The sequence below is a fragment of the Rattus norvegicus genome, chromosome 4 (genome assembly GCF_021556685.1).
Source record: "Rattus norvegicus strain SHRSP/BbbUtx chromosome 4, alternate assembly SHRSP_T2T, whole genome shotgun sequence".
In the NCBI taxonomy this organism is placed as follows: domain Eukaryota; kingdom Metazoa; phylum Chordata; class Mammalia; order Rodentia; family Muridae; genus Rattus; species Rattus norvegicus.
Window position 1 is genome coordinate 34183159 of NC_141537.1, and position 17660 is coordinate 34200818.

The 17660-nt window shown below is 41.3% G+C and overlaps 1 protein-coding gene across 2 annotated transcripts in view; it reads right to left on the reverse strand.

Annotated features, from left to right (window-relative positions):
* Positions 1 to 5349: 5349 nt before the first annotated feature.
* The window catches only part of Pon2 (paraoxonase 2), a 35415-nt gene continuing 23104 nt past the window's right edge, over positions 5350 to 17660 (reverse strand). The window contains exons 4-9 of one of the 2 annotated variants that reach the window (NM_001013082.1): positions 12932 to 13097; positions 12308 to 12434; positions 9860 to 10060; positions 7638 to 7719; positions 6781 to 6909; positions 5350 to 6150 (exon numbers count right to left, since the gene is read on the reverse strand). In NM_001013082.1, the coding sequence (NP_001013100.1) occupies positions 5992 to 6150; positions 6781 to 6909; positions 7638 to 7719; positions 9860 to 10060; positions 12308 to 12434; positions 12932 to 13097 (864 nt within the window). In that variant the 3' untranslated portion in view covers positions 5350 to 5991. The remainder of the gene's footprint in view (positions 6151 to 6780; positions 6910 to 7637; positions 7720 to 9859; positions 10061 to 12307; positions 12435 to 12931; positions 13098 to 17660) is intronic. The other variant, XM_087656471.1, reaches the window with a different exon arrangement.

Consider the following 17660-nt stretch of genomic DNA (forward strand, 5'->3'; position numbering starts at 1 on the left):
AGGATGAGCAGAATGTAGTAGTAGTAGTAGTAGTAGTAGTAGTAGTAGTAGTAGTAGTAGTAGTAGTAGTAACAATAGCAACAACAAACAACAACAACAACAACAACAGCAACAACAACAACAACAACAACAACAATAATAATAATAATAATAATGACATAGTAGTTTTGATGGGAGAGTCTTACTCTTCTGTGGACCCCTCAGGTCCTACCAGTGAAGAGCACATTTTCTTTTCCAATAAGCAACACTGTTGAGGGCACTTGAGTTTAGGGAACACTGCATCTTCAAAGACCATCTGTATTTAGTTACTAATAGAAGATAGCAGTAGTAGAATTCAATAACAAAGAGCCTCTTTTGTTTGAAATAGGGAGATTTGATAGGACTAAGGCTGTTGAGAAGAAGGTAGCCCCTGACCTATAGGATATGCCTAAGTAAAATATTGGATGATGGACAGAATGGCTCAGCATAGATAAAACATACTGCTCTGGCAAAAGGACCCAGGTTTCAGAAAAATATGATAACATTAGTTCTTTCTCAAGAAATATCTTGGTATCTGGCAAATCTCATTTTGCTCGCCGTACAATGTGCCAGTCACTAAGTCTTTCACGAGTTTATTCTCAAGTAAGCGAAACACAGAAAAGCTCAGCCCAGGTCTTGAACCCACCTCTCTGAGGCTAGGCCATGAGGATGTTGATGGGACAAAGAAGCGAGTGAAAGCTACCTAGAAGTAGAAGCATCAATAGTCAATGAATTTATCCATCCTTACGGAACACATGACCATGCAGCCTTTAGCAGGATCTGAGGCTAGAGGGTGCCAAAAGTTCTGACAAATTGTGATTCACTTCCCAGAAAAGTCTGGGACTTGTCATGACCTATTCATCAGAGGCGTCTCCTCCAAAAGTCTTCCTGGGAGACCAGTATGCAGCTGGATGGTTTTCAATGTTATCAATTTGTAGCATCACCCTGGAGAAATCAGCTGAGTATGTATCGGGTTAGGACAGGAAGACTGAATGTTCAAAGCCAGGCTGGGGTTTGATACTCTAGTGAGATGCTGGGTTTTGTTTTTAAGTGAAGCTAGGGGATCTGAGGGGGAGCGATAACATTTCCCTAAGATTCCATTCTCTCAATCCTTTGAATGTCTAAGTCTTTGTTTGCTTTCTGTTCTAACGAGTGGCACAATTTCTTGAGCTGCCAAACTCCACGAAGAATTACAGAGCTGGGAGCATGGGTCACAAACAGTGCTTTCCAACATGCACGAGTCCCTGAGTTCTCTCTACTACTGCAAACTAAAAAACCTGACAATTTTATTATTAAAAGTTGGCAATGGAGACTGGTAAAACCATTCTGGAAATTAGTCTGGAGGTTCCTCAGAAAATTGGACATTGAACTGCCTGAGGATCCAGCTATACCTCTCTTGGGCATATACCCAAAAGATGCCCCAACATATAAAAAAGACACGTGCTCCACTATGTTCATCGCAGCCTTATTTATAATAGCCAGAAGCTGGAAAGAACCCAGATGCCCTTCAACAGAGGAATGGATACAGAAAATGTGGTACATCTACACAATGGAATATTACTCAGCTATCAAAAACAACGAGTTTATGAAATTCGTAGGCAAATGGTTGGAACTGGAAAATATCATCCTGAGTGAGGTAACCCAATCACAGAAAAACACACATGGTATGCACTCATTGATAAGTGGCTATTAGCCCAAATGCTTGAATTACCCTAGATGTCTAGAACACATCAAGACAGATGATCAAAATGTGAATGCTTCACTCCTTCTTTAAAAGGGAAACAAGAATACCCTTGGCAGGGAAGAGAGAGGCAAAGATTAAAACAGAGACTGAAGGAACATCCATTCAGAGCCTGCCCCACATGTGGCCCATACATATACAGCCACCCAATTAGACAAGATGGATGAAGCAAAGAAGTGCAGACTGACAGGAGCCGGATGTAGATCGCTCCTGAGAGACACAGCCAGAATACAGCAAACACAGAGGCGAATGCCAGCAGCAAACCACTGAACTGAGAATAGGACCCCCGTTGAAGGAATCAGAGAAAGAACTGGAAGAGCTTGAAGGGGCTCGAGACCCCATATGTACAACAATGCCAAGCAACCAGAGCTTCCAGGGACTAAGCCACTACCTAAAGACTATACATGGACTGACCCTGGACTCTGACCTCATAGGTAGCAATGAATATCCTAGTAAGAGCACCAGTGGAAGGGGAAGCCCTGGGTCCTGCTAAGACTGAACCCCCAGTGAACTAGACTGTTGGGGGGAGGGCGGCAATGGGGGGAGGGTTGGGAGGGGAACACCCATAAGGAAGGAGGGGGGGAGGGGGATGTTTGCCCGGAAACCGGGAAAGGGAATAACACTCAAAATGTATATAAGAAATACTCAAGTTAATAAAAAAAAAAGTTGGCAATGGAAAAAGTTTCTAGTTTTGACATGTACAGAATCCCAAGGCCACAGGGGCGGTTCAGCAGTCAAGAACACTGACTGCTACAGCACACAATACAGGTTTGATTCCCAGCAGCAAATGGCAGCTTACAATCCACTGTAACTCCAGGCAGGCCCAGGGGATCTGATGGGTTTATGTTTTGTTTTCTTTGTTGTTTACTTTGTTGTTGCTGTTGTTGTGTTTTGGAGGTTTGTTGGTTTGTTTTTTTGTTTCCATGGATGCTGTTTACATATGTTACACGTGTGGTATACATGTGGTACACACGTGGCACACATGTATACCTGCACCAAAAGCACGAAAACACATTTTAAAACAAAAAATAATTCCTATTCACAAGAAAAGGGTCTACTAAAAGCCCCCTGCCTCTGCTTCCAGAGTGCTGAGAGTGAAGAATGCATCCTGCCCCCACCTAAGGGTGTTTAAAATCACTCATAATAAAAGAATGAAACTTAAACACATTGGAAGAAAACTTGTAAAGAGCAAGAAGTAAGACTATAGCAAGACTATTAATGTGAATACACACACACACACACACACACACACACACACACACATACACAGAGGCCTCCTCTTCTCACACACGCACAGATTCTTACCTAAAAATTGTATCAGGAATGAAAAGTGTAAGGAACCATAGGAAAGCAGGTGGGGTGGGGTGGGCTGGGGGCTGTAACGCAGTCGCCCCTGCTTTCTGCATGGTGCTCAGCGGGTGCTTGCTTTAAGATAGGACTGACTGAGCACATCAACATCCAGAGAAAGGATCATCCTCAGAGTAGTTATCAGGAATGATTAGTCCATGCCAAAACAAACCAACAGAAAAATGAAAATAATACCACATAGATGATTTCACTTTCCTTGTTCCCTCTATTAAGCACTCATGAATCATAAAACAGCTGAGGTTTTATCAAAGGAAAGAGGAAGACAAATAAAGGCTGGAGAGGTGGCTGAGTGGGTCAGAGTGTTTACCAGAGGCTCTGAGTTGGAATCTCCAGTCCCACTTAAAAGCTGGGCATGGTTGCAGGTGCTGTAACCCCAGTAACCCTAATGCTAAGAAAGCTCAGGCTAAGGCAAGCAATGTAAAGCAATAGAGGAAGACACTTGAATGTCCTCCCCTGACCTGTGCAGACACATGTACATAAACACACAGACAGACAGACACACACACACAGAGACACACAGACACACACACACACACACACAGAGAGAGAGAGAGAGAGAGACAGAGACAGAGACAGAGAGAGACAGAGAGAGAATTAGAGAACAAGAAAGGGCCGAGATAAGACTGTTGGTTCATCTTGGAAGTCACTGATGCTTTTTGTAGAGTTTACAGAGGGAAGAAGTACAACCCTTAGGAGTGCCAAATCCCACCTTCGGTTTCTGTTTTGGGCAATGATGACTTAATCGCCCAATCCATTCCGTCAGCATACGATCATAAAAAGGTCATCGTAAATAAACACACATTATATTTAAAGTTGGTAAAAACAATCTCTCATACCTATAATACCCCAAATCAGGATTTACTAAAAACCTTTCCTTGCCTAGGATAAGCAAGGCAAATGTTTATTAATGCAGACCCACTTTTCCACAAATGAAACGTTGAGTAAACGTAAGAATGAGAAGCATTCACCTGATGCTTATTGTACGCTGGTATTTCTTATGAATGTGTCTTTTTAGATAGATAGCCATTATTAACATCCCCCAAAATCAAAAGCATCCCCTTCCTGGATTGTATCCTTAAGTAAACATTGCTTAATCCTGGCTTAGTCATCTGTGACCTAACGTTTTCTCCTTAGATAATGGAAGTGGCAAGGAGTATTAATTCCCTTGGCCTGAAATATACTCTCAATTCATTCCTATCTGAATAAACTGAAAAATCAAAAAATAGTAAATAACAGAAATATATAAATACAAATACAGGCTAAATGAATCAGAATCCAAGTTTAAGAATACTTCTGCAATTTCCATTTGAAAGTCATTAAATTATACAGCAAAACACAGAACTCAAATCAGTGTCTTTCAAACACACACACACACACACACACACACACACAAAGCACACCCTAGAACACACTATTTACCATAGGGAAAAGGTAACTATGATGCATTGGCTCGATGGCAGTAGCTTCATGTAGTTGCTAATGGCACGGGGTCTGGCATTAGAAACAGATTGATATTCACCCTCAGGCGGTGTGTGACCTTGACCGGCTGTGAAATGTTAACAATGGTACAATATCGACATGTACTCCCTGCAGGCTGCAATTAAGATTAAGTGAAATAATGAGGGAAACATTTCCCAATTGCTGGAAATTTGGTAACTAACAGCCCAGCATCTTGGAGGAGGAAGATGGGGGGAAAGTGAAACAAAAGGCTTTGAGAAGACAATGGTGATTCATGGGGAAGTCCTTTATAATAAAACTTTAATTAAAAAAAAATACAAAGTGACAATGGAAAGAAAGACGTTAATGTCTCTCTTCAGGATGCAAGAAGGCTTTTTGGAGATTCAGTGGAAAGAAATCTTCCTCTAGTGATTCTGGCGTCTTGACCCTGTCTTTGTGTAGTTGCTGCAAACCAGACAGGTCTAGACATCTAACCATGTCTCTTCTGGCTTCTGGTCATAATTCTGTTTGCTGGGCAGGTAAGAAGTAAGATACCAGCTCCAATCCTTTATCTCCTCTTTGTGTCAAAAATGGGATTGTATTTAGGAACAGAACCTACGGAAGACGCCTTAAGAATTTTAAACATTTGAAGGTTTGCTGTGACATAGGTAGGTTTGTCTGCGAGTTTGAGGCCACCTTGGTCTATGTATTAAGTTCCAGGCCAGTTAGAGGTACATCCTGAGATTCTGTTTCGAATGAAAGAATAAATAATTAAGTAAGTCGAGTTATAGAAGTCGGTTGTTTTATTTTATTTTTCCAATAAAGAGTCCCTTTACATACAGCTTTTATGAGAAATTAACATGGTCATTTATTCTTGTCCAACAGAATCCCCCCGCCCCCGGCCTCCTTCTGAGGATCTCCCTTGGGAATCAAACACAAACAACCCCCTGGATTTTGGTTAGCCTTTAATACAATTCTAATTTGTAAAACAGTAAACAAAGCTGGAGGTACAAAACATGGAAATGCTATCTGTCAGTAGTCTTGAACACATTCAGTAGTCACAGCATGGGGACCGAGGCCACTGACATTTTTATAACACTCCCTGTTTCAGTGGACTCCTAGAGGTTGGTGGCACGGAGGTGAAACCCCTCTGTGCAAAATGCACTCACTTCGTAGAAAAGCAGCTTTCTTCTTTCTCGCTGGATCGGCATAACACAAACAAACAAACAAACAAAACCAAAAATAAAGTTCGTTTTCTTCTAACGCTAAAAGTGCATCAGAATTGTGGGGAATCGGAATTATTGAAATAAAAGGAACTACGTATGTGGTGTCTTACTAGGTCAGTACTGATGGTTAAATACCCTCAGAATTAGTCATTAATCAAAAGGTTATTTTGTTAAAACTTATTGCACTTACATGCCAACAAATTAGAGTTCACAGTACAAAGCTCTCTGGTATAAAGTGCCTACAAGAAGTTTCCTGTCATATATGGTTGCCACAGAACTACCCTGGAGGACAGACCCGTTGTTGATGTACACTGTCGTCACCGATGGCTTCTCGGATAGAATGTTCTGAATTCGGAGAACCTACCCAGGAGATACAAAGGATTAATAAAGAGCCCACACACCCATGCCGCTCGAACTCCAATAATCCCTTGTGTTCCCCAATGACACATGATTAAGAAGGCATGCTGCTGGAAACAGCAGTTACCAATCTCCTTAATACTTAAATTAAAGCACTTTCTCCAACGTTCAAAGAAAGGACCTTTTAAAGCACCTAGTCATGCCATGCCAACACAGGATTTTGTGTGATTACAGCAATTCAACCTTAATAGAAATAGGCTCCCACCACTGTGCCCACTTTGACGCTACTTCAACATGCACAAAGCTCACATCATGTGCTGAGCCGACAATAAACCAGATATTTTTAAGATTGCCAGAATACCACATGAACATGAACAGGACCTGTGTCTTTATAAAAATTACTTTTGACTAGTTTCCACCATAATTTAATACATCAAAAGATTACTTTTCTCAAAGCATTTGAGCAATGTAACATTCTGCCAATTATTGGCTTAAAGCAATTACAAAACTACCTCCCAGGTTTATTGTATTATTGGTTTAAAAGAACTAACAAATCATCCTAGTGACAGTTTATTCCATTATTAGTTCAAAGGACTTGAATAATTAAGGTAGAAAAATTCAAAATATAAGAACCTCTGACGAGGGAGGATGGTTCGGGTCGTACACGAAGAGCTTCTGGCCGTTAGGGTGACAGCCGACCCAGATGTCGCCTGAAGAAGGATCAATAGATAAATTGTCCACCAGCGTGCCCAACTGCAGAACCTTAAGAAGAAATAATGTCAATGTCTAAATGATGCAAGCAACTTGATTAAATAATTTAGAGTTAACCTTTCCTGCTCTTGTATATGTGGGGCCATTACACACACCTCCCTGCATCTGCCCTTCTGACACCAATATCGTTTAAAATAAATTTAATGAACTGGCTTCAAGCCATTTTTCATCTTCCCTGAACGTAAGAAAATTTGGTGTGATCCATATGGTATTCCAGTGATAATCATAACAAACCCCTTTTGCTTTAAAAGATGCACAATGATCAGTTAGCTTAAGGAAGTCCATCAAAGCAAGATGGGAAATTCTTAATCACCCTAAAATATGTTTGTTGGCAGAACACGATAATGGTGGGCAACTCAATTTCTACCTTCATTTATTACTGAAAAAAAACTGAATGTTCATAAATCTTTGCTTGAAGATTCACCTATTTCTTTTCAACTGTGAAAGTCTTATTGGAATCATTAGATGCAATCAATAAATCATGGAACAGTCCCAAATCTGTTGTCAATATCACTCAATCGATTGCAGGCTGCAGTCATTGACCATTCTAGTGGCAGCTACCAACTTTGTCTTGTTGGAAGGATGACACCTAAGAATGTAGGCTGGCTGCCCTGTCTGACCCCTATTGTGATTATAGGGTGATATTTTTATAGTGAGCTTCACTACAAGACTGCAAAGAACATTTAATTAACATCTACACAGAAAAACTAAATATTTACCTTTAGTTGAGTTAAATTCATATTAGGCTGTTTTTCCAAAACATGGATTTCATGAGCCAATATGTCAGCAACGTAAACATACCTGTTCAGAAAAGACACTAGTTAGTACTTCCTGCCGTCAAAGACGTCTTTTTTTTTTTTTTTTTTTTTGGTTCTTTTTTTCGGAGCTGGGGACCGAACCCAGGGCCTTGCGCTTCCTAGGCAAGCGCTTTACCACTGAGCTAAATCCCCGGCCCCCAAAGACGTCTTAACACAGCAGAAAAGAGAAGGTCCTGAACCCTGCTTGGGAGTTCAACGGGATGCCCTGCAGGAATGCTTGATAAAGGTCAACTTTTATCAAATAATAATAATAATAATAATAATAATAATAATAATAATAATAATAAATAATAATAAATAATAATAAGCTTTCAAAATCAGCTTAGTGTTACTATAACAATCATGGGGTTATTAAATTAGTTGTCAAAGGGTTTGTAAAAATTCAATTGAATATAAATTTCACAATATTTGCCACTGAAATAAAGAGTTTGTTTTTTTAAAGAAAATACTTTGCACCATATAATTTAATATTTCTCTCATGTATGTGTAGAATTGTATGCTATGGAATACTTTATTATTTCTTAATATGTGCTAGAGTATAATCAAATATTAATACATAGAGTCTTAACGATAAGTATTAATCCAGAGTCGCATGTCTATACTTGAGGGGCAGTGAGTGGCGCTAACTCATGGAATTGGGACTCAATCGTCCATGGCGACTGTGTCACTGAGCAGTCTCTCTGGATTAGGCAACAATACCAGATTGTGTAAACTACACACAGGGAAGGGACATAACTTTGGTCTGCAAACATTTCCAATGCATTGACCAGTTCAATGATCTGAGCTCATGTACACCTGAGTCAACAGCACCGTGAAAAACAGTTCCGTTCTAGAGACTGACGAAATGTCAGGGTGCTGACAGACCGTTGAAGGGGAGACACTTACACAAAATCCACTGAGACAGGGCAAAGGGGTGTGAGCTACAGATGGGCATCAGCCATGTGAAGAGCTAACTGTCTCATGGGAAGTAAGTGTGGAAACAGAAACAAGAGTGGGGAGCTACCCCATGACAGGAAGTCCAGACCTTTCTTCCCTTGGTCTGACAGGGAGCTGGACTCTAATACTCAGAATAAAGAATGGCTTGACATGAAAGGCTGGCTGAGTCCAACAGTGACTGGGTATGTTCCTTCTTGCTGGCGCTGTGGTGGATGCTTGCAGCCAGAGGTGAGCAAGGCATGGCCAGCCATACAAGGACCACAAGCGGCCAAGAGTACAAAGACAGAGGTAGGTTGAAAGCAGCTAGAAGTGGAGAAAATAGAGATTTAACTGGATAGGGCAGACTGGACCAATTGGAGATGGTTTGAATGATCTATATTTGTTTTCTATACTAAAAGGGTGAAAACAGATTGCATCACAAAACAAGAACACTTGATTTATCAAAGAATGTCAAGTTCACAACCCATTACATTGTGGTAGCTTAACTTGTTCAATGCAGTAAGGCATAAAAAAAAACCAAAACAAAACACCAAAACCCTTAAGAATCAAAAACCCTTTCTTCTAAGTTGTGATTGTGCACATAAAAGTAAGGAGAGAACTTTTGGTAAACAATTGGGCAACATATATTTAGGCTAATACAAAAAAATGCACATGAGGTCTACTCATAGGACCTCATTCTACAGAACTTTTATACAAGTATTTAAATAAGTGGGATTCGCAGTGAAGTCACTGGTATCTTTCCTGTGTAAGTCCAAAATGCTCAAGTGTAACTATTATGCTTGAAAGATGTCTTAGAGAATGTTTACTTTACAATAGTAACTGGATGTATTGTGGTGGTGAGTGAGAAGCATGAAATGGTTTGGGTACAGAAAATAAATAAGCGAATTCATAGCCATTCACAGGGAAATCGTTAAGGCAGTTTAGAATCACCCTGATGATGGAATAACAGCCAACAGAATGGCATTAATCCATAATTTTAAATTCTGTTTTGAAGGAGGAAGTTTAAAAGCTGGAATATTTCCTTTTTGTCGTGTATTTGAAACGTCAAAGCATTCTATTATAGTGTTATTTAATATGAAAACCATATTGTTATACATAAAATTAAAAGTGGTGTAGTGAAGCGAAGGGATTTGGCTTTTGGAACAATTTATTTAAAAGGGGGAGCGATCACGTGAAGAGCCGTATACTTTTTATCAGGTGAAATGTTGATCCCGTTGGCTGAGTCGAATCCTTCTGCCACCAGCTTAACTTCTTCTGGACTGTAGTAAACAACATTTGCCCAACGTAGGTTCAAGTATGTTTCCAAATACTTCAAGAAAGGGTCGGAGAAGTAGTGGTCATTGGTGGCGTAGAAGTGGGAGGGCCCAACAGCTATGACATCATTCACACTGCAAGAGACAAATACCATGGGAGAAGAAACCCAAGCCTTAAAATCTCCACACGGAAGATTAGATGTATGTTCTCAAGCTTTGCACAGCACGTATTTTAAATTTTGGGAAGTTTCCCTTCCTCCGCCCCAAGAGAAGGGAAGCTATAATGAGAATTACAGGATGATCCAAAACCAGAGGCAATGCATTATGGCAGCAACTGTAAGAGACCAGTTACACACAGTACCAGGTAACTAGAGGGCAGGGTCTTTGGCAGTCATGGGAGGCTCCCTTATGTTAGGAAGAGATCTAGCCAGGTGCAGTGACTCACATGTAATCCCAGAACATGTGAATTAGAGGACAGAGGAACTTCAGGTCAAGCTCAACCAGGGCTACACAATGAGGCCTTGTCTCAATAAATAAATAAATAAAAGTATATATTTTAAAACATTTCGTTTATTGTTATTGTTATTACTGTTATTGTTATGATGATGATGATGATGATGACGACGACAACGACGACGACGGCAACTCATGGCCTCCTATTGGGTAGGCTGGCTCTCCTGGCCCCTTTACCATCCAAGTCCTGGTGTTACCTGGGTGTACCATCATGCCCAGCTAAAAATGTTTTCTGACACACGCTTTAACAGCTACCTATAAAGGAGGGAGCTGTTGGCCTGGGCTGACTGTCATTAGGCTGTCAGTCACTTATAGCCCTACCTCGTTTATTCTGCCGCAGGACTTTCCTGAGGCCCGTTGCTTAGTCATTAGTCAAACGAAGGTTGACTGTTCAATTTCTACTTTCCTCACAAAGCTGCCATGCCGGGAATGAACAAGCATTCAATAAACACGTGCGGAGAGACAGATGATGAAATGGTCAGGGACCAGCGCTTCAAGCGAGAGACTGGTATGCTAAAAACAATTACAGTTCCCAACCAGTTAGGCAAAGGTGTGTTATTAAATTGAAATTCCAATTATCTTATGCAAAAATTTCTGAAAGAGCTGCTTTCTTCTCTGTCAAATGCAAAATTCGGAGCTACAAGGGAGGATTTTCCTTTTTCTTTTTTCTTTTTCTGAAAAGGCTCCACAATTTAGACACTGCCTGACCGGCATTCATGCTCCTACTTATTGTGAAGTGCATTTGGGGGAAGAAGGATTGGACATTACACGATTATCACCTAGATAGGAAAGTAAAGATTAAAAAATATCTATCAAGTTCAAGCTTAAAGCAGGAGTGGAGTGCAAGCTGGGCTGGGAGGAACCCATGAGTCTCCTGTAGTTATCTACTCACTATTCGTGTCGTTTTTCTAGTACTGGTCCCCCTTGCAACTTGGATGCTCAATTCTGCAGGGATATTGACCCCCAGCTATCATGAGTGTGCTTTGTATAAAGCATGTAGGCCTCCCAGAAGACAAGCTGCTCCTCCGGGGAAGGCCAGTATTTGACTGCTAAGTTATCTGAGATGAGGGTGACAGCCATAAAAAATGGTAGGGTTCATCAAACCAGGCCTGAGGAGTGTTACCCTGAAGTCTGGTGTTTCATCATTTCTCAAGAAAGTTTGCTCAGATCACTAATCATTATGAAGATTGGCATCATTCTGATCTACATGGAAATTACACACACACACACACACACACACGAGAGAAAGAGAGAGAGAGATAGGGAGACAGAGAGATAGAGAGACAGAGAGAGACGTTGAGTGTCCTTTATCAAAAATCCTTGGGAGACTAGAAGTGTTTTTGATATTTTGATATTTGTAAAAATATAATGAGATCTCTCTTATAAATTAGTCTCAAATCTAAGCATAAGAGTCATTAACAAATCACATAGATCTTGATTCTTACAAAATTAGTACTGCAAGTCTGCCATAGTGTGCAACCATGCACTGGTTCACAGTCAGCCTATTAGAGGCTATACCCTGAAGTAAAAGTACATTTCCTCCTCCAACTGCTAACAGGTTTTCAGCAAGGTGTAGGGTCTCTTGAATTCCCTCCTATCCAGGCTGGAATGCTGACTCATTTGATATTGTGCCTGTCTTGCACAAGGAGCCACACAATGTTTTATTTAAAACATTTAAAAAAGAAAGAAAATGTCATGTGGCATCATGGCTTAAAATTACTCAAATTACTGGGCATTCTAGACTTTGGGTTTGCAGTTTGGAAACGCTTACACACACACACACACACACACACACACACACACACACACACACACACACCTACATATATGCACATAGAAATGCCAGAGATAGCCAGGCAAGTTAAGTACCTTGGAAGGAGCTCATGTTTAATTGTTTTCAGGTGCAGCAGAGAATTTTCTTCTTCTTGAAATTTAAAAATTTCCACTGTATTCTTGAATTCTGGGTGGTTCACAACAAAGAGATAAACTGTATCATCTAAAGGATGAAAAGAACAGAGCTACTTTATAAGACATAGACACAGGACCAGTGGGTAGGCACTGGCATTTCAGTAGCATTGGCATGGGAAGGTTGAAGGTCCAAGTTCTTCAAAGCCCTAACAGTTCGTTCCTATTGCCAGTCCTTCCCATTGCCACTGACCTGGGGTTAGTACTGATCACTGGTCCCCTGACCTTCAAGATGAAGTGGTCCACACTCTATATAAAGAATTCATGTCAAACACATTCACAGACTCATTTGGAGATGGCCCTTTTTAACCTGGTGATCACAGCAATATGAAAACGTCTGGAAATTTAAGCATCCTTTTGGTTGTTAACTGTTAGATATTTCAACATTCAGCTTCGGAGACACGTGAACAAGCTGTTAGTAGAAAGAACACAGGCTTCTTTCATAAGGTTATCGTCTCCTTTCAGGGTGTATGTGTGTGTGGGGGGGGCTATTTCCTTTTTTCATCTTGGCCGCTCATCAGCTCTTACCATCATCTATGAAAGTGCTAATGCCATGTGGGTTGAATGAAGCCAAATCAAAGCCCCAGCTGACTCTTAACTCCAGTGCTCTTGGTTTCTCCTCTTTGAGATCCATCATCAGTATCCCTCCAGGTTTGTCTGGTGCAAAGCTGTGAAGTCCTGGAAACTTGAGGCCCTTGGGAAACAATGGGAGGAAGCAGTTAAATGCAAAGGCTTAAGGACCTTCCTCAATTAGGTGTCTACTCTACATGAATTATAAGTAGCAACTTTAGTTAAAGTTCATGGCATGGAGCCACCAATACAAAGAAAAGTGGTGGGACAGAAAGCCAGGAACACCAAAGGAAACAGAACAAGAGAAGAAAGGACGATTGGAAGCTGGAAATTTAACAACAGATAATTTTGTAGAACTCTGACAGATGAAGCTCTTCATTCCCTTGAAGGGCTACCAAAGGGATGGTAGTCTGGAAGATTCCAGGTACAGCAGGAGGTCCAGAGAGTAGAGACTCTCCCATTCATGCCTGAACTCTGCGAGAGGCTGAAAGGCTTGAGATCTGGTCAGCAAAACCTGTTGGTGTTATCCTGAAAGGATATATATCCCTTATATGGATATGGGTAGATCACTCCAACCCTCCATGGCTACCTTCATTGACATTGAGGTCCGGGAAAATGGCTCTGTTGCTTCTGCCTTTACTTTTTGATATCAGTGTTCCCTCTGCACCCAGACTGTGACGGATTATGACACACCTTTAACCAAAATGTTAATGCTCCCCAACTTGGTCTGATTACAAGGGAAGACTTAGGGTCGCCTGAAGGCCCTGTGTGATATGCCTTTCTCACCCTCCCTACCTCCCATACCCATCTCTTCACACCCCATATCTCTCTCCCAAACCCACAATGTCTTAGGCTTTCAGGCTCTATGACATTCAGCATAAGCAAACATGGTCACACGCCAGGGTTTACTCTCAGAGCCACCTGTGCAGAAATGCTTCCCTCCAAAGAAGCAGGGCTCCATCCCTCAGTTTATTTACATCTATTCCAGAGGCCACCTTCCCAGTGAGGCCCCCTCCAAGCAGTACCTGGCTTATTCTAGCCCCTCTTCCTAGCTTACCATTCTCTATCACCCAGTGCCATTGGCATGCACACATATTAAGGCCTACATGAGCAAATATGCTGTGGGTAGCACGCAGAGGAGGCTACCACCATCTTCCGTCCAGCTAGTTTACACAAGCCACGGGGCTTGTGCATCATACTTGCTGTCTGAAAGCCTCTTCTCAGTGGATAGACAAGACTTCCACTCTCATCCACCTGAATTCTGGGCAATGTCCCTATCCAGAGAGATCTCAGCTCCCTCTCCGAATGACGGCATGATGCCACACATACTGGAATCATTGTGCCCCACTGCCCTGTCTCTCTATCACTATCAGACACATTGACCAAACTGGTAGGAACTCATGTGAGGGACATTTTCTATTTCCCACTAAGTCTCAGGGCCTGGAATATGGCAAATAGCCCATCCTTTCTCTCATCTATCCATAGTGTCTCCTTAACCCCATGTTGGATCATTACTTTCATACTGGTCTCTCAGGGGACACTATTTCGTTCTTTTGATGTTTCATATCATTCTGGTACCCATTCTGGTACCAGTGTCTCCCCTCTAGCATAACTCCTTAACCACCAGTAGAGTAGCTCTGTCTGAGTGGAGCACAGTTAATCACTTTGTCTTTTGTATGGTCCCTGATATTTTATATGTTCATGTTGAACCCAAATCTTCTTTTATTAATAACAGTCTATTAGCTGACTCTCTAGTTTGTTTAAAAAATAGTATATGAAAATAATGAGGCCCAAATTATATGAAAATAATGACCACTTGTCTTTTGACTTTTCCTCACATTGCCTTTTCTTATTGTATTAGGTTATTAGGAACTCCAATGGGTTGGTAACATTTTGGGGGGGTACAGAGCCTTTCCCTCCTCTTAAACATTAAAGGGAACATAGCTCATATTTTGCCATTAAGAATGGTGTTTGCCAACAATGGGTTATGCTCTAAGATCAAGAATCGACAAATGGGATCTCATAAAACTGCAAAGCTTCTGTAAGGCAAAGGACACTGTGGTTAGGACAAAATGGCAACCAACAGATTGGGAAAAGATCTTTACCAATCCTACAACAGATAGAGGCCTTATATCCAAAATATACAAAGAACTCAAGAAGTTAGACCGCACGGAGACAAATAACCCTATTAAAAATGGGGTTCAGAGCTAAACAAAGAATTCACAGCTGAGGAATGCCGAATGGCTGAGAAACACCTAAAGAAATGTTCAACATCTTTAGTTATAAGGGAAATGCAAATCAAAACAACCTTGAGATTTCACCTCACGCCAGTGAGAATGGCTAAGATCAAAAACTCAGGTGACGGTTGGGGATTTGGCTCAGTGGCAGAGCGCTTGCCTAGGAAGCGCAAGGCCCTGGGTTCGGTCCCCAGCTCCGGGAAAAAAAAAAAAAAAAAACTCAGGTGACAGCAGATGCTGGCGAGGAGCGAGGATGCGGAGAAAGAGGAACACTCCTCCATTGTTGGTGGGATTGCAGACTGGTAAAACCATTCTGGAAAACAGTCTGGAGGTTCCTCAGAAAATTGGACATTGAACTACCCGAGGATCCAGCTATACCTCTCTTGGGCATATACCCAAAAGATGCCCCAATATATAAAAAAGACACGTGCTCCACTATGTTCACAGCAGCCTTATTTATAATAGCCAGAAGCTGGAAAGAACCCAGATGCCCTTCAACAGAGGAATGGATACAGAAAATGTGGTACATCTACACAATGGAATATTACTCAGCTATCAAAAACAATGACTTTATGAAATTCATAGGCAAATGGTTGGAACTGGAAAATATCATCCTGAGTGAGGTAACCCAATCACAGAAAAACACACATGGTATGCACTCATTGATAAGTGGCTATTAGCCCAAATGCTTGAATTACCCTAGATCCCTAGAACAAACGAAACTCAAGACGGATGATCAAAATGTGAATGTTTCACTCCTTCTTTAAAAGGGAAACAAGAATACCCTTGGCAGGGAAGAGAGAGGCAAAGATTAAAACAGACACAGAAGGAACACCCATTCAGAGCCTGCCCCACATGTGGCCCATACATATACAGCCATCCAATTAGACAAGATGGATGAAGCAAAGAAGTGCAGGCAGACAGGAGTCAGATGTAGATCGCTCCTGAGAGACACAGCCAGAATACAGCAAATACAGCGGCGAATGCCAGCAGCAAACCACTGAACTGAGAACGGGACCCCCGTTGAAGGAATCAGAGAAAGAATTGGAAGAGCTTGAAGGGGCTCGAGACCCCATATGTACAACAATGCCAAGCAACCAGAGCTTCCAGGGACTAAGCCACTACCCAAAGACTATACATGGACTGACCCTGGACTCTGACCTCATAGGTAGCAATGAATATCCTAGTAAGAGCACCAGTGGAAGGGGAAGCCCTGGGTCCTGCTAAGACTGAACCTCCAGTGAATGTGATTGTTGGGGGGAGGGCGGCAATGGGGGGAGGGTGGAGAGGGAACACCCATAAAGAAGGGGAGGGGTTAGGGGGATGTTTGCCCAGAAACCAGGAAAGGGAATAACACTCGAAATGTAAATAAGAAATAGTCAAGTTAATAAAAAATAAAAATAAAAATAAAAAATAAAAAAAAGAATGGTGTTTGCTGTTGTTTTCTGGGACTTCTTCTCATTTCTAGTTTGCTTGGAACTTTTAAGCAGGTGTAGTATTGAGTCGTATCAACAGCTTCCTGTAGGATTTGCAGAGATGATCTGGATTGTCTTGCTAACTATAAAATGCAGAACAATCATTCTCTTCTTAAGAAAAACCTTAAGGGCAATAAAAAAGCTTTATGCAAATCTACAACTATATTCAGTTGACTATATTTTGTGTGAATTTAAAGGGTGAAATAAAAACACAAAGAATTTTATGCACAAATATGGACAGAAAAATTCTTAATTTGTAAGGACGATCTACAACTGCCTATTTTCATGGTGGCTGGACCAATAGGCAGGGTAAACTGCAGCCCTGTCAGCACTTCCTGACAGCTCTATGTCAGCAGTGAATAATCTCCTTTCTTGACTTAGGTCTCAACAGTAGTGTGACTCCATCGTCAGTCAGCTAGAGGGGGATCACTGTTCATAACTGTAGTAACACCTTCAATTATTTTCATATTTCTCTGCTTTAAACATCTGTTTATTTTTAATTGCATCAAAACACAAATACCAAACCCTACCACTGTGATCATTTTAAGAAGACACTCCAGTAACGCAACATAGATTCACCTTTCTCTGTTCTAGTCTACTTTGTGTCATTTTTTTTTTTTTTGGTTCTTTTTTTCGGAGCTGGGGACCGAACCCAGGGCCTTGCGCTTCCTAGGCAAGCACTCTACCACTGAGCTAAATCCCCAACCCCTACTTTATGTCATCTTGTTGGTCACCAAGCACGTCAGCTTTGTGATGCCTCTTAAACCTACTTTTTGGGAGTAGGATGGTTTAGGAGAGTTCCCGTGTTAGAAATCAAAGCAAGTCATCCCCCCACCCACTCCCCGAGATGTAAGAACTATGTATATAGGTTTATATGCTGTGGAGTGTTAGGAGACTATGCTGGAGGAAATGAAAACCAGCAAAAGGCAAATAACCAATGGCTGATAACAGAAGATGAAAAGTTGACATGGATCA